Here is a 23,058-nt window from a genome sequence, read left to right on the forward strand (position 1 = left end):
CAAGTGTGACAGTTATGTGAACACCAGCAAGTAACCCTTTAGTTTTCTTGAGTGTTGTAGTGTTCAGTTAACCATGTCAGAGAATGTAAAAACAATGTAATAATTTAAAGCACTGTTTCTTAAACGATGGGAGGGGAAACAAAATGGGTCAGGGGCAGAATGAGTCGGTAATCCACCTGGCTATGGGAATATGAGTATTTGATGGACGTGGATGTGGTTGGCGCTTTATCCTAAGCGCTGTACAATTGATGCTTCACATTCACCCATTCAAATACACACACACCAACGGCGATTGGCTGCCATGCAAGGCACTAACCAGCTTGTCAGGAGCGTTTTTTCTTTGGGGTCAGGTGTCTTGCCCAGGGACACTTCGACACACCCAGGGTGGGATTGAACCAGCAACCCTCCGACTGCCAAGGTCACCCCATATATGACGGCCCCTGAAAGGTTTTTTTCTGATTTGGGTTCCGATATGAAAAAGTATTTAAATAGTATTTAAATATTAAAATGTTTAAGAACCAGTGAATTAAATAATTCACTTCAAGGTGAAGCCCCCATTAACTGTGTAGTACACCAATGTTCAGCAACTGCAAGCAAACAAGAAAAAGCCAAAAGTGGTCCATCCATGGGCATTGAACAGCACAATCTGGACAAAGGCTTCTTATGTCCTCACGGATGAGAATTTTATGAGGCAAAAAAAAATCGACCCACAGGCGGGTATACTCACTGGGTGTGACTGTCCAGCTGATGGACTGTTGTTGGAAAAGTGGAAACAGTGTGAGCTCAGACTGTATTAAAGGTGACAATCTGACCCCTGTGTTTAGCTTGTGCGACGCTGTTTATTTCAGCCAATGTTTGCCGACTGCAGGTGACCCGGTGTGTTTGCGATGCACGACCTCCGCTCGTGACAGACGTAATAAAGTGGTGAAATTACACGTGGTGACATCATCCCTACGCAGAGGCCACCACTGTCCTGGGATGGCCCAAAGTATCTGCCCCAATGTAAACTCCTGTTCCATCACTAGCCAAGGTCAGACCACACAAACTCCTGTTCCATCACTAGCCAAGGTCAGACCACACAGACTCCTGTTCCATCACTAGCCAAGGTCAGACCACACAGACTCCTGTTCCATCACCAGCCAAGGTCAAACCACACAAACTCCTGTTCCATCACTAGCCAAGGTCAAACCACACAAACTCCTGTTCCATCACCAGCCAAGGTCAAACCACACAAACTCCTGTTCCATCACTAGCCAAGGTCAAACCACACAAACTCCTGTTCCATCACTAGCCAAGGTCAGACCACATAAACTCCTGTTCCATCACCAGCCAAGGTCAAACCACACAAACTCCTGTTCCATCACTAGCCAAGGTCAAACCACACAAACTCCTGTTCCATCACTAGCCAAGGTCAGACCACACAAACTCCTGTTCCATCACTAGCCAAGGTCAAACCACACAAACTCCTGTTCCATCACTAGCCAAGGTCAAACCACACAAACTCTTGTTCCATCACTAGCCAAGGTCAGACCACATAAACTCCTGTTCCATCACCAGCCAAGGTCAAACCACTCAAACTCCTGTTCCATCACTAGCCAAGGTCAAACCACACAAACTCCTGATCCATCACCAGCCAAGGTCAAACCACACAGACTCCTGTTCCATCACCAGCCAAGGTCAAACCACACAAACTCCTGTTCCATCACTAGCCAAGGTCAAACCACACAAACTCCTGTTCCATCACTAGCCAAGGTCAGACCACATAAACTCCTGTTCCATCACCAGCCAAGGTCAAACCACACAAACTCCTGTTCCATCACTAGCCAAGGTCAAACCACACAAACTCCTGTTCCATCACTAGCCAAGGTCAAACCACACAAACTCTTGTTCCATCACTAGCCAAGGTCAAACCACACAAACTCCTGTTCCATCACTAGCCAAGGTCAGACCACACAAACTCTTGTTCCATCACTAGCCAAGGTCAAACCACACAAACTCTTGTTCCATCACTAGCCAAGGTCAAACCACACAAACTCCTGTTCCATCACCAATCATGATCAGGGGCCCCGATAATCCTCCTCTAATACAGTAACGGATTATATCCTGCTTTTAACGCAATGCCACAGATCCAGACAGAATTTACTGGAACAGCATTAGATCACATCCTGACAAAGTTCAGTACAGATAGACACATTGCATGCAGACGAAAGGCCAGATTCACTTAGAGTTTGACTATGTGCAAAAGCTACAAATAAAATGTATATAAATACTGGGTTTGGTGGAGCTAACACCTTTAGCACAAATACTAAAAGCTTTTTAGAGTAAAACATTTTTTAGCTTAAACAAATAAATAAAAACAGTGCTTCAGAGTTTTCATGATTCATGCTGTGTTAACAGTAGCAGCTTTTTATGGTGCTTATAAATACACTTTAAAAACCACTCTCCGCGACTTATTGCCCAGTTTTAGAACTTGAACTTGTTTTGAATAGCCATAAGTATGTGTTCGCAGGCCTGGTGATCTGAGCCTCCCGCTCCTGAGCCCACACACACCAGATTAAGAGCACACACAGGCCAATGTTCCACACTCTTCCTGAAAGATAATACGTTTCAGGTGTTGTGCATGGGTTGCACGGACGTTTGTGAAAAGAAGGGCTTGAGCCGTAGCCAAAAAAGAAAGGAAGTGAAGGAATGGAGAGAGAAAGAGAGACAGACAGCTGGCTGGGGAACGGAGGGATGCACATACCTGTCCTCTCAGTCTCAAAGCCTCCCTTCCAGTGTCAGTCCCTCTCTCTCTCTCCCTCTCTTGCCTCCCCTCTCTCTGTCTCTTTCCTCTCTCTCTCTCGCTCTCTCTCGCACTCTCTCTCTCAGTTCAAAGTCTGAGCTGAGAAGGTGGTGCAGTGGACTGCACTCTGATTGGATGGCCCGGGGAGAGCTGGGGTCTGGGCTTCATGTGCTCAAACAGTGTGTGTTTCTGTGTGTGTGTGTGTGTGTGTGTGTGTGTGAGTGTGTGTGAGTGTGTGTGTGTGTGTGTGTGTGTGTGTGTGTGTTTCTGTGTGTGTGAGTGTGTGTGTGTGTGTGTGTGTGTGTGTGTGTGAGTGAGTGTATACGTCTCTGTATGTGTGCATGTACGCCCAAGTGTGTGTTTATGTGTGTGTGTGTGTATACGTCTCTGTATGTGTGCATGTACGTCCGTGTGTGTTTATGTGTGTGTGAGTGTATGCTTCTCTGTATGAATGCATGTACGCCCAAGTGTGTGTTTCTGTGTGTGTGAGTGTATGCTTCTCTGTATGAATGCATGTACGCCCAAGTGTGTGTTTCTGTGTGTGTGAGTGTATGCTTCTCTGTATGAATGCATGTACGCCCAAGTGTGTGTTTCTGTGTGTGTGAGTGTATGCTTCTCTGTATGAATGCATGTACGCCCAAGTGTGTGTTTCTGTGTGTGTGTGTGTATGCTTCTCTGTATGAATGCATGTACGCCCAAGTGTGTGTTTCTGTGTGTGTGAGTGTATGCTTCTCTGTATGAATGCATGTACGCCCAAGTGTGTGTTTCTGTGTGTGTGAGTGTATGCTTCTCTGTATGAATGCATGTACGCCCAAGTGTGTGTTTCTGTGTGTGTGTGAGTGTATGCTTCTCTGTATGAATGCATGTACGCCCAAGTGTGTGTTTATGTGTGTGTGTGTGTGTGTGTGTGTATGCTTCTCTGTATGAATGCATGTACACCCAAGTGTGTGTTTCTGTGTGTGTGAGTGTATGCTTCTCTGTATGTGTGCATGTACGCCCAAGTGTGTGTTTATGTGTGTGTGAGTGTATGCTTCTCTGTATGAATGCATGTACGCCCAAGTGTGTGTTTCTGTGTGTGTGAGTGTATGCTTCTCTGTATGAATGCATGTACGCCCAAGTGTGTGTTTCTGTGTGTGTGAGTGTATGCTTCTCTGTATGAATGCATGTACGCCCAAGTGTGTGTTTATGTGTGTGTGTGAGTGTATGCTTCTCTGTATGAATGCATGTACGCCCAAGTGTGTGTTTATGTGTGTGTGAGTGTATGCTTCTCTGTATGAATGCATGTACGCCCAAGTGTGTGTTTCTGTGTGTGTGAGTGTATGCTTCTCTGTATGAATGCATGTACGCCCAAGTGTGTGTTTCTGTGTGTGTGAGTGTATGCTTCTCTGTATGAATGCATGTACGCCCAAGTGTGTGTTTATGTGTGTGTGAGTGTATGCTTCTCTGTATGAATGCATGTACACCCGTGTGTGTGCATAATCATGTGTGTGTTTGTGTGTGTGCATAATCATATGTGTGTATGTGTGTGTGTGCATAATCATGTATGTGTGTGTTTGTGTGTGCATAATCATATGTGTGTGTGTGCGTGAGTGTGTGTGTTCATAAGAATGTGTGCCTATCAGAGTGAGGGACAGTCAGCTTGTCATTTTTGTTCCAGAATTCAAACTGTAATATCACAATGTATTTTCCTTTCCTTTCTGTCCATGCACACAAAATGGAGCCACTGCTGCTGTTCACATTGGGCTAGGAGTCCTCCCCTCTACCAGACCCACACTGCCACAATATGTTTCAGTGCACTCAGCTGGGCTATGAGGCCTCCCCTCTACCAGACCCACACTGCCACAATGTGTTTCAGTGCACTCAGCTGGGTTATGAGGCCTCGACAATAATATAGCCTCATACTGTTACGCATAGCAGCACCTCCTCTGGTTGATTGGGAGCCCGTGGTCCAACTTGGCCTGCTACGCTAAGTGTTCTAGCACAGGCTAGCCAGCTTGCAACATCTGGCTTTACATATTACATAACAATTAGCTCTGGTTTATTGATTATAATGTTCCATAAATTTAGGTTTTACTTGTTAACAGTTTATCTATTGTTGTTCATATGAATTTACTACATTGTAAATGTCACCTCATTTGGGTGCTTTCACATAGTTATGAACATAGCTCATCTGACTGTTTGCTACGAGGTTCAGTTGGATTGGAACTGTAGTGGATTTGCAGTTAAATATGAAACATCTCTATGAGAGGCTATGGCACCAAACTGCAAATTAAAACAATCTAACTAAGACTGAGATGGGTGGTTTCTGCCAGAAAAACTCTTCTCACAAGAACAGATGAACTGAGACCTCAACTGATGGTGGTCTTCCCCCTTATGCAGCCGGATAGAGTGTAAGCCCCTCTGGTCTTCCCAGTATTCACACAGTATGAACAAGTCACCCAGCCCGTCGCATTTTCGATCACCGGATAGACAGTGTAGCTTTCAGCTAGCCTGTAATTACATCCTTTTGGACGACTGAAAGAGAAGATCTGCTTGCTGACCTGGAGGAGGAAAAACCCAAAGGTCTTAAGCCACCTACAGGAGAAACTGTGAGGCTATTATTCTAGGCTGCCTCCCAGGGTCCGGCAAACACACACAATCAAACTCACACAACTCACTGCTTCTAACAAGCAGCACACATGACATTAGTGCTTGCTTCAGCAGGCTTGTCCACCAGATGCCAAAGGCATAACATCTTTGTGATGATTGTCAAATACTGTAGATGCATTTCCTATGGAAGATCTTTGTTGAAGAAATTACACAGACAGAGAGCGCAGTTTATTTTCTGCATCAAGACTGATCATTCTCCAGCCAACGTGGCAAACAGCCATAAAACTGAGAACATAAATCTTTCTGCCTTGCCCATTAGAGACCTCCAAAACCACAAGAGAATTCAATCAAGAAAATAACTTCCATACCAGTATGTGAGTTCATATAGCACAACATGATGGTTAGCCTACAAATTATGGAGATTTATGGAGGTTTATAAAAGTCATTTCTAAAAAAGGGCTGTTCTACATTGGAAGCAACGGAAATTTACTGGAACAGCCGGGTTAAGGACAACCAGCATCAGCAGAAACCGTGCTTGCCTACTGCCAAACATCTGTCCTTGAAAACAGTCACCAATAATTTTAGTTGCCATTTGAGGCATGTTACAAGGAGCAATGCAGGGTTAAGGGCCTCGCTCAAGGGCCCAACGGCTGTGCGGATCAAACCACCAACCTTGCGAGTCCCAGTCATGTTCCTTAACCACCCATTGCTGTGCAAAGATTGTAGGACCAGTTTGCGTACAACATGGTTCCCACAGTTTTCAAAACATTTCACTTTCGGTGAACATCTGAAATATATAGAGGGGGACTGTGCTGGGGGTGGGGTGGGGTGTTTTCCAGGATATTTAGGCAGTACTCTATGACTGAAAAACTGTTCCAGGATGTGTGGGAGCCCTCCAATGTGTTAGAAGCGCAGGCCTATTTCACATTACCTTCAGTCCCTCAGCAGACCCTTTTCTACAGAATGACTTACAAGCACGCAAAGCTAGCCAGCTAAAATGGCACATTATGATTAGCTAAGCCACAGACAACCAAGAATCTGTCAAAGAGATGAGTAAAAAACAAGAGTCATGAGTCTGGTCCTACCTATAGCCAACCTAGTGGATTTCTGAATCCCCACAATTTTTGGCCCAGTTTTTGTGTTAAAACTCAACCTCAAGAGCTTGAATAAGTGAATTTATGCATTAAGGTATAGGACCATCAAAGGCAATGTCAACTCGTATCTGTGAGGTGGTCGGAGGACCAAATGTGACCAAGTTGGGTTCTAAAAGTTACCCACAAGACGTAAGATAATTTTCTGGGGGCACTAAACTATGACGAGAACAAACACTGTGTTTTGAATAAAGTAGCAAAAAGAAACGCCTCGCTATAAAGCCTTGAAAACAGCACACCACGACAAAATGACACACTGCAGCGCCAAGAGAAAGTTCCACATATAAAACGGGGAGACCACCGTCCTCTGCCTCACACTTGCCCCAAGCCACAGGAAGTCTGAGCCAATCATCTTAATTACAAGTGGGCCTCAGTACTTCCACCATCCACCTTAAACTCAGCCTACTGCTCCCTACTTAACAAAGGTAGCAGTTAACAGGCGAAAAATAAACTAGGTGAACAGTATCCGAGAACAAGCAGCACAGGGTGCAATAAACTCCCACCCTAACACTTGGCCTAGACAGAAGAAAGATTCTGACTGAGTGTCTCAATTCCCAGAGGAATCTCGTCCTCTAACTGTCACGTGTCTGACATCTGTGCACTAAAAATAAAATGTGGACATGAAGGTGAGGCGAACCGTCCTCATTCCCCTAAAATGATGAAGGATTGCTGCATGTCCAGCTCCCATATCCATTATCACCGGTGATAAATTATACTAGTCCATCCACACCCCAATCCTTGAGTACTGACTGCACGAGGGAGACAAGGAGCGCCCTCTAGCGGCTCTAAGAGGTAATGCCCAACTAAGCAAGGCAACCTATTACAGGATCTAGCTACATTCATTCCAATAGTTTTGTCCCCATAGTTTTATTTTCTGTCGTATGTAGGCTGTGCGACACAGCCCAAAGAGAAGGCTGACTTAAAGGATCTCAGGAGAGCCACGTTTGTAGCATCACCAGAAAGCTTCAAATACACTGGGCTGGACAGTGCAGAATGTGCACATTTATACTGAAAGTAGTGTTACTAGCTTCAACTGTCTGGCATACCACCTTATGGCATGAGCCTGACCAGGTTATCCTCACAGTACCATGAGCCTGTCCAGGTTAACCTTACAGTACTATAATCCTGACCAGATTAATTTTACAGCACTATGAGCCTGACCAGATTAACTTTACAGTACTATAATCCTGACCAGATTAATTTTACAGCACTATGAGCCTGACCAGATTAACTTTACAGGACTATGAGCCTGACCAGATTAACTTTACAGGACTATGAGCCTGACCAGATTAACTTTACAGTAAAATGAGCCTGACCAGATTAATTTTACAGCACTATGAGCCTGACCAGATTAACTTTACAGTACTATGAGCCTGACCAGATTAACTTTACAGTACTATGAGCCTGACCAGATTAACTTTACAGTACTATGAGCCTGACCAGATTATCTTTACAGCACAATGAGCCTGACCAGATTAACTTTACTGTACTATAATCCTGACCAGATTAATTTTACAGTACAATGAGCCTGACCAGATTAATTTTACAGCACTATGAGCCTGACCAGATTAACTTTACAGTACTATGAGCCTGACCAGATTAACTTTACAGCACTATGAGCCTGACCAGGTTAACATTACTGTACTATGAGCCTGACCAGATACAGTACTATGAGCATAACCAGGTAAACCTTATGCGAGATAAGTGTGTTGAACTTCAGTGTATGAGCATTGATAATAAACCCAAACTAATTTATTTGTTCACTTGATGTTGTGTTAATCATCACATCCAATATGTTGCGCCCAGGATGGATGCAGTGAATAAAGCTAATTGCTAAGGCATGATGCTAATGTAACCTGTAATGTGCCTGAGGTTGAGATCATAGTATTACCACAGGCAACAAGGCTCCCATAATCCTAGTTTATCAGATAAATAGCCAACCAATGGAGACATATGGAATGTTCCAGTAAAGGGTTCTTAATGGTAACACACATTTCATAAATGATGAAAGCAGAGATTTACACAAGAAAAAGACTTCTTATTTTTCACCCTGATAAAACAATCATGAATCGTCAGTAACCCACTGCAGCATTGCGCGTGCAGTTTGGCTGAACTGAAGCCAGGTGCAGTTCAGTGCCACTTCTAACAGCAGTGTGCCTGGAAGCGCACTACTGTGACAGAAACTTGCTGTGGCCCTCTTCATAGAATTTCTCAGACTGTTTTCTGCTTGGTCATTTGTTGCAGACACTTATGTAAAATTTTAAAAAAAATAAAAAAAAATAAAAAAATTATATCCTGAGTTGCGAAAGACACTCAGACCGGTCAGCTGACAGATATATATTTGGAGAAGTGCACTGACTACAGACTTCCTCTAAAGAATTTGGAACAGACCACTGAGAATGTGGGGAGGGCGAGCAGCAGGGAGACAGAGAGTGAAAATAAACTATGGAATTTGAATAGCAGAAGAGGACAGACAAACAGGGCCCACACTGATCACAGACCTTCCAGAGGAAGATATTTGAAAAACTGCAATGAAAGTGAAGTCATGAGTCATCAATATCATCTTGTCTCTTTGTTACTCCTCCTCTCCCGCTGTAACCTTCGTCTGTCCTCTCTTCCTCCCTCTCCCTCTCTCTCTCTATGGCAGGAGACTGACTGCTGGGATTCTAACTCAGAAGAAATCACTGCTGCGAGAGGCGCGTTTGACCTCCTTTATTCAACTTGAAGAGCAAGGGAAGCTTACGCATCAGCAGTACGGAGATTAATGAAAAGTGCGGACAATTACAGGCCAGTAACTACCAATGCTTCAAGCTGGGTTCCAGTCATGCAGCTAGCAGGATTCTGTGCCTACCAGGGCCACCTTTAGGTAAAGTAGGAAAATAGATAGCTGCATAGCTACACAATGAGCTAGGTTGCTGGCACTTACGGTGCCCTCCATAATGTTTGGGACAAAACAAAAAAGTTAGTTTTCTCTTCAGCATATGACAGGCATGCTCAATTCAGTTCAGATTGGGTGATTGACTTGGCCACTGGAGAATTAACAATTTTTTTAGCTTTGAAAAACTCCTTTGTTGCTTTAGCATTATGTTTGGGATCATTGTCTTGCTGTTGAATGAACCGCCGGCCAATTACTTCACTTCAGAATTCATTTTGCTACTACAATCAGCAATTCAATACATATCAATGAAGATAAGTGAGCCAGTACCTTCGGCAGCCATACATGCCCAGGCCATAACACCCCCACCACCGTGTTTCACAGATGAGGTGGTGTGCTTCGGATCTTGGGAAGTTCTCTGCTCCATACTTTGCCATCTTCTCATCACTGTGATATACACCAATCAGCTACAACATTAAAACTACCTTAAACCCGTTTTTTAATGATTAAAAATGCTTTAAATTGTATATAGGTGTCTATAAACACTTAATATTTAATGATATGATATGTGTACTTATATAAGCAGATAATCATAAGTGCATTACATTCAGTGTGTTTTTTTAATGAATTTGAATTTTTTTTGAATTTTTTTTCATTTTAAAGGGGGGTGCCTTGTTTTGTTATTTAAATATCTTGGTACGTACTGGTGTTCATGATGAAGTCTATCTTAACAGATGCTCCAGGACCTGTAGAATTCTTCATATTTAAAAAAAGAAAGCCCACCCGCCATATTTAAAAATGTATGGCATCTAATCCTACAGTTTCATCCTTCTTCCCTCCATTGGAATTACATGGTACTGCATGTGGTGTTAGTTAACCTTTCTCATCTGTCCACAAGACAGGATTCTTTGAAGTACTTCAAACTGTAACCAGTGGTTTGCATCTTGCAGTGTAGCCTCTGTATTTCTGTTCATGAAGTCTTCTGCAGACAGTGGTCATTGACAAATCCACACCTGACTCCTGAAGAGCGTTTATGATCTGTCAGACAGGTGTTTTGGGATTTTTCTTTACTATGGAGTTCATTCTTTTGTTATCAGCTGTGGAGGTCTTCCTTGGCCTGCCAGTCTCTTTGCGATTAGTAAGCTCACTAGGGCTCTCTTTCTTCTTAATTATGTTCTAAACAGTTCATTTTTTGGTAAGCCTAACGTTTCCGATGTCTCATTACAAATGACATTACAAAGCATTTAGCAGACGCTCTTATCCAGAGCAACGTACAACAAAGTGCAGATCGAATACAGGAACAAGTGTGAAGAGGACCCTAGAGAACAGTACAGTTCTGAGTCCTAGCATGACCATACAGATACAATTGGAACCCTTGAAGAATACATCAACTTACAAACTAGCATACCACGGTTGGTAGCTAGAATACCCCAAGTACAACAATACAATAACTACAATACAACAATATTACTATTTAACCATATATAAAGTGCCATTAAAATCTATGGCATATAGAAGGCTAATCATGGTGGTGAGGTAGGGAGGGAAAGGTGCAGCCTGAAGAGATGAGTCTTCAGTCTGCATGAGAAAATGGTCAGAGACTCTGCTGTTCTGACATCCACAGGAAGGTCATTCCACCACCGTGGGACCAGAACAGACCACAGTCGTGACCAAGAAGTGCAGGTGTGGTGAGCGGGAGGTGCCAGGTGTCCCGAAGTAGTGGAATGGCGGGGTCGTGCTGGTGTATACGTTCTGATAAGTGATTAATATATTCAGGGGCTGATCCCTTAACTGCCTGGTAAGCAAGCACCAAAGTTTTAAATTTGATGCGAGCCATAACAGGCAGCCAGTGGACGTTGCTGAACAGGGGGGTAACATGTGAATGTCTGGGAACATAGAATACCAGATGGGCTGCAGCATTCTGGATCAGTTGTTGGGGCCTGATGGCAGATACTGGAAGCCAGCAAAGAATTGCAATAGTCCAGACGGGACAGGACCATTGCTTGTATGAGGAGCTGAGTGGAGTAGGTGGTGAGAAAGGGTCGGATTCTCCGGATGTTGTACAGAAAGAACCTGCATGCCCAGGTCACCGTAGCGATGTTCTCGGAGAAGGACAGCCTGTTGTCCATCACCACTCCAAGGTTTCTTGCACTGGAGGATGAGGTCATGGTGGCATCCCCTAGTGACACTCTAACCATTTTATTCTTGTTTCTCAGTCTCAAAATGGTTTCTTTGACTTTCATTGGCACCCCTTTGGTCCTCATGTTGATGAACAGCAATACTAGTTTCTAAAGGTGATCGAAAGACAAGAGGAAAGTCTAGCCTAGGTGCCGAGAACTGTCTCATATGTGCATTACAGACGCAATTAAACACACCTGAGCAATTACAAACACCTGTAAAGCCTTGTGTCCCAAGCATTATGGTGCCGTGAAATAGGGGGACTAGGTATGAACACTATTGTAATTTCTACATGTTGAAAACAAATATCCTTTAATAAAATCTGAGAATGTGCACTTTATCCACGTAAATTGTGTGATTCAAAATCTAAAATTGTAGCAAATCAAGACATAATGTCTTGTCCCAAACATTAAGGAGGGCACTGTATGTTCTCTCTAGATAAGAGCATAGGATATCTGGCCGAGGCATGCAATAGAAGCAGCGAGCCTCCACGCTGTACGCAAATGGCCAGCTGAGCTGCATGGCCTGTTTTCATCATTACGTGCTCTTTGTTCAGAGGAAGAGTGCCCCTACTGGCCTGCAGAAACACAACATTCCCAGGTCCTCCTTTGCTCCAGGAGGCACCAGGAGGCTCTCTCTGCGGCAGTCTCCTCTCTCAGACTCTCTCCCCGGGGCTGGTCAGAGACCACCAGGAGGCTCTCTCTGCGACAGTCTCCTCTCTCACTCTCTCCCCGGCCAGTGAAACGTGACTTCCAGGAGCTCACAGGACGGCGAAACTTCCAGGGCTGTGTCATCACTGCTTGTGCTGCTAATTTTTCAGGAAGCAAAAGCGCCGACTGTCAAATATCAGTAATCTTACCAAAAATAGCTTCATCCTGACAGAACTGGTGCTCCACAGCAAAAATACAAGGCAATTCAAGGCCTCAGAACAACATTTTAAAAACTCCAAAACAGGCCAAAGAACTGCAGCAGATAAATGCTTTATTTCAGATAACAATCCCAAAGTAGAAAAACACTTCCTTCAAAGCAACACACAGCATTATTCTACTGGCACTGCACCTCAGTTGGACATTGAGTGAATAAGTAGGTGTATAGGTGTTCCTAATAAAGTGCTCAGTGAGTGAACATCTTACATGCATGTAAAAAGAAACAGACATGCGCATTAACACACGATCAGCCGTGGGCAAGGCAGTATGCACCATGAAGGCATGTTTCAAAAAATGAGATTATGTGAGAGCCAGGGTAAGATTATTCTTTTTTTCTTCGTTTTGTCATTCATAAAAAACACTATCAGAAATAATTATTGAGATTGAAATATTTAAAATTAGAATACCTCGGATTACAAAGAACATACGATGAAGAAGACACGCGATTTCCTGCAGAGTAAATTCAATTAAAACAGAAGCTGTTTGTAGAACCACTTTAATAACCTTTAAGCTTGCGTAAACACGCACGACTTCATTTGAACGTAAATCCTGCACCATTCTTAGTGGGACGGTCAGAATGCCCTCACTAAGAAAAAAAATAAATGTTTTGTCATCATCGATAATATTTTTTAAATAGGTACAAGAACCAGATCATTTTTAGATGTCTTCATTTAATGTATGTTCCATTTCGATTTAATGTATGTGCATTGACTTGCGTATTATCATTCATTCATATATTAATTAATGGCAATGTATATATGTGCATACTTAATGAATGTGTGATGTGTCCACATGTGTGCCTTTTGCATCATACACTTTTCATTAACTTATAGTTTACATAACGAATCACAGTTTTTTGCCCTGCAAACGTCCTTATTCGGGGGGATCTACACAGATCAAGGATGTACCCATCTCAAGGATGCAGCGAGAGTATACAATGCAGAACTAAAACCCGACAGACAATATCACAATGCAGAACATTTGCTCAGATGAATGCTAATACATTTTGAATGTCAACAAACGCTACTGTTGTTTTACCTTCATCAATCTGACAGCAGATAAACGGTACTAGCTAGCTACAATGTCGTTGATTAATCCTGGCCTGCGTTTTTAGATTTTCCCGTCCGGACGTGCATACGCACGCATACCCTGAACATACCCGCTGCCATGCACATGATTCAGGATTCAGTAACAGAAACGTTCCTTTTTTCGTTTAAATGACTGTTAACCTTCAGTCCATCACGCGCGCGTGGAAGAACGCACGCACGCCCCACGGTGTCTATAGCATAACGTACAACCAAGAGCTTAGAACTGTACAACGCCCCCGGTCGCCCGCTACCGAGGCACACCGGTCCCTGCTGACCTGTTAATCCCAGGATAAAAGCGAGCAAACATCCTCTTCCATTTGGCCGTAGTATTTCCTTCCTTGAAACGTGCTTCAAACAACTAAATGATTGAGGCAGTTACAATCTTAACGAATAACTTAGCTAGGTAGCTAACATTACACATAGCAAGCTCGCTATAATATAACGTTACAAGCTAGCCGGCTACAACGCAATTAACGGATTTCCACCATATACAAATGCTCGGTTAAATTATCTGGTCGGCTAGCTGGTTAATATTTCAGAGCTCTAGTGATCAAGTTGCTAAACTAAATTGTCACATAAGGCCGTTATATTAGGTGAACATACCTACTGATTTAGCCGTTTCTCATCGTTTCAACCTCTACGGGAAATTATCCTGCTGCCTTGCCAGCTAGCTTTAAAGCTATATCGGGATACCGCGACAGAAGAGTCGTTATCACGCTACCGTTATTCTCCTTTCGGGCTTCCTATATCGTCAAACTCGGTGGTATAAAAGATAACGGTCCGTTAAATACCCACCGCTAGCTTCATTCCTGGCAGCCTTATCGCACTGTCTTGCTCAGTAATGTTATTCTGCAATAATTTTATTTAATTGTAAGAGACAACATTTTGCTCAATTTTAAAAGATCAATTTACACGCAAATATTTAAAACGATATGAAAATGATATAGCAAATATACAATGGAATGACATAACACATATATAAGTGATTGCATTACCTTGCCTGCAGTACTGGATGAAAGTCGAGTTTTATCTTGCTTGTGATCTAGCTAGCAGGCTATATCCTTTACTCTATCGCGGTCTTGGCTAGATAAACACTGACAGGCTGACAACAGTTTGTCCAGCCGGTGTTGGTAGCGAGTCCCCGTGCGGCAGGGAGGGAGGGAGGGGCCGAGGGAGGGAGGGGAGGGAAGGGTGGCTTGGCGTAAGGGAAGCTGAAGAATGTAAGGACAATATGGCAAAAAAGAAAGGGACGTCCTCTGGTGGCAATCCTTTGTCACTACAGAGAGGAAAGGGCCAGCGCATACTGCCAAGGTGCACGGAAGGGGGCGTGACGTCACCACGAGAGCTTTATGTTCTGACCTTGAAAGCAAAAATAGTCGATACCATTTTCTGACGTGAATCACGTGAATGCTGACGCCAGCCTATGGCACAGAGCCAGTATAGATTTACTCATACAATAATATATGATATTTAAAAGGATAATAAACCCTCTTGCAAGACCACTTGACACCCAGGGCTTGATTTCTGAACAATTCTGACCAAAAAGAAAAGACACAAAAGGGTCAGATACAGCCTAATCTTTGACTTTCTTGGTGTGGTGGATTAAAGCAAATACCCTTTGAATGTTGATCTCCAATTCATCACATTTAATCACATTTAATGTTTTCCACAATTTGGGGAGTTTGTAAGCGCTAGCAATTCTGTGCATCATGCTGTATAGTGAGCGGATGTGAATTATAATTTACACTCAGTGATGGGGTGGTTTGAGTATCTCAGAAACTGCGGATCTCCTGGGATTCTCACACACAGGAGTTTACAGTTGTTGGCAAAAATGCCTTGTTAGTGATAGCGGTCAGAGAATGGCCATACTGGTTGAAGCTGACAGGAAGGTGACAGTATCTCAAATAACCATGTGCTACAACAGTTGTACCCAGGACAACTCTGAACACACAATGCCTTGAATCTTGAAGTAAATTAACTACAGCTGCAAAAGACCACACCAGGTTCCTGGCCTGACAAATCTCTATTTCTGCCGCAACATGAAGATATTAGGGTCAGAATTTGACATAAACAGCATGAATCCATGGATCCATCCTGCCTTGTGTCAGGCAGGTGGTTGTAGTGAAATGGTGTGGGTACTTGGCACACATTACTGAATACCTTAATACAATTTAAGTATTGTTTAAATGCCACAACCTACCTGAGTTTGTTGCTGACCATGTGCATCCCTTTATGGCCGCACTCTACCCATCTTCTGATGGCGACTTCCAGCAGGATAACGCACCATGTCACAAAGCACACACCATCTCATGCTAGTTCCACAGTTCAGTGTACTCCAATGGCCTCCACAGTCACCAGGGACCTCATTTATAACCATTGCGTATGCACAATAAAGGGCTTGAAATGTGCATACGCCACTTTCTAAGCATAAATTGGGATAAAAAATAAAAAAACCTTGACGAGGTAATGTGTGTACACTTACGGAAACTTTAACTCATGAGTATACACATTATGGAGGCAGAGGGCAACAGCGACTCTGCAGGCAAAGTAGTGAAATAAAGAAAATATGTTCTAATGACAATTTCACTCAATTATTTGGACTTCATATAAAATAATAATAATAATAATATCAGTCAATGTCACTGTCAGCGGAAAATCCATGCCTGAGTAATTGTTTTGTTACCAATAAATCAAATAACCAAAATGAAAAAATGTATTTCTTTTGTCTATTAATTTGAGTTGAGGTATCAATTCGATTCCCAAGAGCAATTCTCTTGGAATTGTGTGCTGAATTGGGCCCAACATTAGAACAACCAGAAAACGGACAACGGAAACGGACCAATACCAGTCCCTTTACAGATTTGGACCACTCTAGGGTTTCTGGCAACCGGTAAGTTCCAGAGGGAATTGGAGGACAGGACGGGGATTTCACAACCCTCACTGAGCCTCGTGATGTCATTCATGTGCGATGGCATAATTGGGTTTCCCTACACTGCGGGTGAACAGGCCAACATCAACGCGCAATTTGCAGCGCGTTCGGAAATGTAATGGGTGCGGTCGACTGCACTCATATTGAAATAAGGGCACCACACGAGGTAGGGATGTGACAACTCATCAGTTTCTGTAAAAGGGTATGTAAACTGTAACATTTTCAAACTTTTTGGGGGCATCTTATAGTTAAATGTCAACATTGTAAGTCAGATCAATTGTATTGCCAAATTTCAGATTTACATTTACATTGATATCGTGCAGTGTAACCTCACAGTTACAGCAGCCTGTAGGCTGGTTAAATCCCTGTAGTTTACGTCCAGGTTGATCGCGTGTCATTTATTTAAAATGCATCGCGGTTAAAATAAGAATCCTTCGTGTTTTCATCCCTCTTCCCTATGGCTTCTGCATGAGACTTTCCCCCCCCCCTGAAATCATGGCATTTTCGCTTTCAAAATCTGATGGATAAATAGTCTAATGATAATGTATTGCTTTATTTATTTTTATGTAGATACCGCATAGTGGAAAGCTACGCGTGGTTTGAATTCGCTTGCCAACAAATAAACAGATGAAAAAACTCCACACAATAAGCCGTAATGAACTGACAGCTACAGATTTTAAACACACAGCAATTCTTTGATAACTATAGTACTGTAGCATTCAATTCCCTGCGGTGTTTGGATTCTTAATCCCCTGAAATGGCCAAGTTTTTTTTATTTTCTTTTATGTATCGCAATATTGCATATTGGCTGGTGGTGATTGCGCATTTATATTGAACTTGAACTTTACAATTTCAGCTCCAGAAGAAAATATCGGTTATCGTTTAAACAAGGACAAATTTGCTTTTGTGAATCAATTCCATCGATCTCCAAATTATCTTTCTTATTTACCTTTCTAAATTTATTTTCTTAGTTTTGCGCTCTGCCATTCTCAGACTACATAGGGACTATCAAGGACATTCCTATGCTTATCAACAATTCCAAGTTGATTTGGGATTTATAAAAGGAATTTGCGCACTGGCATGCGTACGCCAGGTTTTATAAATCAGAATATTTTTTGGCGCATGTACATTTCCTCATTTCTACGTACGCAAACATTTAGTATGGATTCTCCTCAGTTTTATGAGGTCCCAGGTCTCAATCGTCTCCAACCCTAATAACGTGGTCAATAAGAGTATGCATATAATTAATGTTTTTGAAAATATATATTCACACATACTGCAGTGAAATATATAAGTAACATATAATATTTGACAGAAAATATTTCCTGATCCACTGAAACTGAAGAACATTAAAATATCCAGTACATGATCCAGTTAAAACAGTAAGATCTGAACCAACAATTGCAATATTAAATAAATCAGGATGCATTCATAATATCACACAATCCTAGTGTTCCAGTCAGGAGTCACACAGATCCCAGGATGGCAGATGGCTTGCTTCATATGCCTCACACACAGGGGCAGTTGAGTTTAAAATGGAGGTCCAATGTTGTTCAATATGCACAGCATATGTTGCACAGCATACATTTCCTGTGTACATTGATCATTCAGCACATGTGGAAGAGCATCGGCCAGGTCAGGGAGGGTGTACGATGGTGGGAACAGCCATGGTGTCCTTGCAGAAGGAGGTCCCGGTGTGATGCCGTTTCAACACCGCAGCAGAACAGCAGCGGAATGCAAATACACGGCATTATTTAAAGGTTCATTTAAACATTCCACCTGACACACACCTACATAACAATGTCCATTAGCTCTGTCCATTAACTTTCTGGGCCCACAGTTCACAGGAAGACATACTATACCCTCACCCCCACACCCCCCCATATAAATGCACACTTTCATACAGTGGCTTCAGAACATATTCAGACCCCTTCACTTTATTGTGTTGTAGATTTAATTTGAAATGGATACAATTGCCATTTTGTCCATCAATCTACACACAAGAACCCATAATGACAGTGAAAACATGTTTTTATACATTTTTGCTACTTTAATAAAAAAATTTAACTGAATAAATAAGTATTCAGACCCTTTGCCGTGGCTGTCATCAGGTGCATCCCGTTTGCTTTAAATAGCCTTTAGATGAGTCTAGAACTTTATTGGAGTTCACATGTGGCAAACTGAATTGATTGGACAGTTTAGAAAAGCCCACACCTGTTCATATTAGGTCCCATAATTCACATGTCAGAAGAAAAAAAACCAAGTGATAAAGTCTCTGTAGACCTCTGTAGGCATAGATCAGGGCATAGATCAAAGCCATTTCTAAAGCTTTGAGCACAGTGGCCTCAATAATTGTGAAATGCAAGAAGTGAACCACCAGGTCTCTTCCTAGAGTGGGCTGTCCGGCCAAACTGAGTAACCGGGCAAGAAGGGCCGTAACCCAATGGTCACTCTAACAGATCGTCCAAAGTCCTGTGCAGAGATGGGAGAACCTGCCAGAAGGGCGACCATCTCAGCAGCACTCCATCAACCAGGCCTTTATGGTTTTATGCTGACGGAAGCCACTCTTGAGTAAAAGGCATATGACAGCAAGCACTATGGCAAACCCCAGGTACTGCTAATCACCTGGCTAATGCCATCCCTATGGTGAAGCATGATGGTGGCAGCATCATGCTATGGGTCGCTTCTTAGTGGCAGGGAGACTGGTCAGAATTGAGGGAAGGATGACTGCAGCCAAACACAGAGAGGTCCTTGAAGAAAACCTTCTCCAGTGTGCACGCACCTCAGACTGGGGTGACAGTTCACCTTTCAGCATGACAATGATAACCTTCTCCAGTGTGCACGCACCTCAGACTGGAGTGACAGTTCACCTTTCAGCATGACAATGATCTGAAGCATACAGCCAAGACAATGCTGGAATGGCTTCGGGACAAGTCTCTGACTGTCCTTGAGTGGCCCAGCCAAAGCCCAGACTTAAACCCCATAGAACATCGGTGGAGAGACCTGAAGATGGCAGTTCACATCCAAGCTGATGGAGCTTGAGAGGATCTGCCCAAATCCAGGGGCTAATTCCAATAGCTTATTTTTCTCCACGTTTGTCCTTTCCTAGCTTGAGTAGAGCCATTTTTAAGGACATTTCAACTCCTTAAATGTTCCTCCGAGGACAGGGGCACAAATCTGCAAGCTGTTTTTTGTTCCAACCAATTAGCTCAAATTATTTTTCTGACCACTCTATAAATGATGTTGGTTCACTCCTGTACTTGAGCACAATACAATCCTTAGGATGCACTTGCAGTCTGCAGTTGTAGCTGGTGCATATATAAATGTCTGATCAAGACATTATTTGGCTAATTAAATAATTGGCACAAAATCCTGAAGTGGATTGTACACCCATGTTCTACGCACTAAGAGTAAAAGTTAGGAACTCCAAATATTTCCTTTGAGCAAGGATACTTCCTTTGTGTAAGTTTTTTTTTTTTTTGGAAAGCCTTGCGTATAAATGATCGAACGATCCACCTTTCCCCATCTGCCACACATCTGCCACGTCTGTAATTGACATTTGAAGGCATTCCATTTGCAGAATTCATGTTCTCGATCTCACTTCTTTTTCTGTCATATTTTCCTAGCCTCTCCCGATGGGTGGAGCTAGGGGCAAGGAGAAAGGAAACTAAAAAAGAGGATATTGGAATGAGCCCCAGCTGTGTAAAGCTTGCAGACTGTATGAAGCTGTAATTGCTGAAGATTTTGGATAAATCTGCTAAATACATTTCTAAAATCATGTTTTCACTTTTTCATCATGGGTTTATTAAGTGTATCTTGATGGGCAGAAATGGTAATTTTATCAATTTAAAATTAAATCTATAACACAAAATACTGTACAACCAGCAGTGCAAATAACGGGTGCGGTGCTGACTTCGGCAGGCGCATATGTGGAATGTACAGTGCTCACAGAAATCATCTTGTTCCCTACCCATAGTTTGGGATCCCCTGCTATAACCCAGGATGAAATGAAACCCACTTTGATCATTGTTTTAAGTCCATTCCTGACCAAGTGAATCTTCCAGCTTCCAGCATGTCCTTCAAAGGGATGACAGATCCATTACCGCAAAATCAGTATTGTGCAGTGGTGGAGCAGTCTACTCTGCAGAAACGGTGGGGGTGTTGCTATTGTGCAGTGGTGGAGCAGTCTACTCTGCAGAAACGGTGGGGGTGTTGCTATTGTGCAGTGGTGGAGCAGTCTACTCTGCAGAAACGGTGGGGGTGTCCAGCCCCACCCGTCTCAGGGACTCTCTGTACTTCCTTCTCCCCAAGCTCACGATGTCCTCGATCTCATCCGCCAGATCCTGCCTCCTGCTCTCCACCATGGCCTGCTGTAGCTCCGGCACTGCCCCGGGCCCTGCCCCTCCCCGCCGCCGCGCCCAGTGAAAGAGCATCTCCAGGACCATGCCTCCCAGGTTGTCTCTGATTGGTAGAGAGAAGCATAGGGTCATTGCCATGTGGCAAACATCATTTCATTTGAAGTTGTACAAATAAGTGTGTGTGAATGCATTTACGTATTTATGGCGTTACTGCATCTCAGGGTGTGTAAATCACATTTATCTGATTATTCTTACGGTTGCAGTGCCCTCCAAAAGCTTCACTACTTCAACCTCCCGCTGGGCTGCAGATGGCCGACTACACCCAACGATTCTCCTCCACCTCTCCTCTCCATCCATCTTTCTGCCCCACTCACACCCCTGCTTCTCCTCCCTGGTACCTCCCTCCATCTGATGCTCCCATATGAATACATTCATGGTTGTATGGATGTGTGTGTGCAAGTCTGAGAGTTTCCATGCTTCTGTGTGTGTCCACAAGGTACCTTTGTTTGTACTGAATATGGTCCATTTGTGGTATCTGTGTCGGTACTGAATACGGTCCATTTGCGGTACCTGTGTCTGTACTGAATACGGTCCAGTTCCTGGTAGGTGATGCCCAGGTTGATGCCGATGGACCGCCAGTCCTCTCCGATCTGCAGAGAGATGGCCAGGAGGTTGGCCTCCGTCAGGTAGCCACTCTCAGGATCTCCCAAATTCAGAGGCCGGTACTGGAGCTCCTCCCCCTCCCCCTTATTGGACAGGGCCCCCTGAGAGAGATGAGTGAGTTTTGAGAGGATATGGGTGGGTTTCAGGAGGATATGAGTGGGTTTTCAGCACTTTATTACATATTCATTTTTTTTACTTCCTGGTCTAGCGTATCCACTTACAGGTTTGACGTGTTGTGTGTTCTGAGATGCTCTTCTGCATACCACTGTTCTAATGCATGGTGATTTGCATTACTGTCACCTTCCTGTTACCAGTCTGCCCATTCTCCTCTGACCTCTCTCATTGACAATACGTTTCTGCCTGCCAAACTGCTGCTCACTGGATGTTCTCGCACTCTGCCAACTCTGTTGAGCCTTTTGCGAAAAATCCCAGGAGATCAGCAGTTTCTGATAATCAAACCACCCTGTCTGGCACCAACAATCATTCCAAGGTCAAAGTCACTTAGATTACATTTCTCCTCCATTCTGACATTTGGTCCAAAAAACAGATGAACCTCTTGACCATGCCAGCATGCTTTTATGCATTTAGTTACTGCCACATGATTGGCTGATTAAATCTTTGCATTAACAAGCTGGTGTACAGGTCTACCTAATAAAGTGCTCAGTGAGCGTATGTGTGGGTTTTGAGGATGATTTGTGGGATTTCAGTTGAATATGTGTGTGTTTTGAGTAGGATACAGTCCTCTCAAAGTATTGGAACAGTAAGGTCAATTCCTTTGTTTTTGCTATACAGACAAGATCATTTGTTTGAGGTAAAATAATGTACATGACAACAAATCTGAATTTCAGCTTTTATTTCCTGGTATTTTTATCTAGATTTGTTAAAGGACTTAGAACATATCAACATTTGTATCAGACCACCCAATTTTTAGGTGGGCAAAAGTATTGGAACATGTTACTTTGACAGGTGTTTCTTGTTGCCCAGATGGGCCCTGTTAGATTGATTAGTTAATAAATAGTTATGAATGTCTACTCTTGGTTTTAGCCTTGGGTTTTGCCTGCATTTGTGTTCGAAAAAGATAAACAAACATGAAGAGAGCTGTCTTTGGGGAAAAAAACTAACCACTTTGAAGCTTAGAAAAGAAGGGAAATTGATCAGATCACAAGCATTGGGGATAGCCAACAACTTGGAATGTCCAGAAAAAGAAAGAAACACTGGCATACTGAGCAACAGACCTCAAGCAGGTCGACCGAGGAAAACAACAGCAGTTGATGACAAACATGGTGAGAGCTGTGAAGAAAACCCCCCAAAACATCAGACAGTGACCTCAAAACAATCTCCACAGGGCCAGGGTGAAGGTATCTCAATCAACCGTTTGTAGACGTAGACATTTTTTTGTTTTAGCTTATTTGGATTAAATGCTAAAATGATGAGGCATTTTTAATATCGCCGTCAGTGTAGCCGTTTCCCAGATACGGGGCAAAACTTCTCAAAACTAACATGTCCAGTGACGTCACTG

At 43.1% G+C, this 23,058-nt stretch overlaps 2 protein-coding genes across 4 annotated transcripts in view; both read right to left on the reverse strand.

The window, feature by feature from the left end:
- slc25a22a (solute carrier family 25 member 22a) overlaps positions 1-14,673 on the reverse strand; it is a 67,992-nt gene extending 53,319 nt beyond the window's left edge. Inside the window, exon 1 of one of the 2 annotated variants that reach the window (XM_061222381.1) lies at positions 14,585-14,673. The gene's annotated coding sequence lies outside the window, so the exon portion shown is untranslated. Of the gene's footprint in view, positions 1-2,743; positions 2,764-14,584 lie in introns of those variants that run through there. The other variant, XM_061222382.1, reaches the window with a different exon arrangement.
- A 3,093-nt stretch (positions 14,674-17,766) lies between these two features.
- The window catches only part of pidd1 (p53-induced death domain protein 1), a 25,955-nt gene continuing 20,663 nt past the window's right edge, over positions 17,767-23,058 (reverse strand). The window contains exons 15-17 of one of the 2 annotated variants that reach the window (XR_009705022.1): positions 21,447-21,640; positions 19,389-20,979; positions 17,767-19,323 (exon numbers count right to left, since the gene is read on the reverse strand). Coding sequence is in view for 1 of the 2 variants with exons in the window: in XM_061222589.1 (XP_061078573.1) it covers positions 20,757-20,979; positions 21,447-21,640 (417 nt within the window). In the remaining variant the exon portion in view is untranslated. Of the gene's footprint in view, positions 20,980-21,446; positions 21,641-23,058 lie in introns of both variants that reach the window. The other variant, XM_061222589.1, reaches the window with a different exon arrangement.

This window comes from Conger conger, chromosome 15, assembly GCF_963514075.1.
Source record: "Conger conger chromosome 15, fConCon1.1, whole genome shotgun sequence".
Taxonomy (NCBI): domain Eukaryota; kingdom Metazoa; phylum Chordata; class Actinopteri; order Anguilliformes; family Congridae; genus Conger; species Conger conger.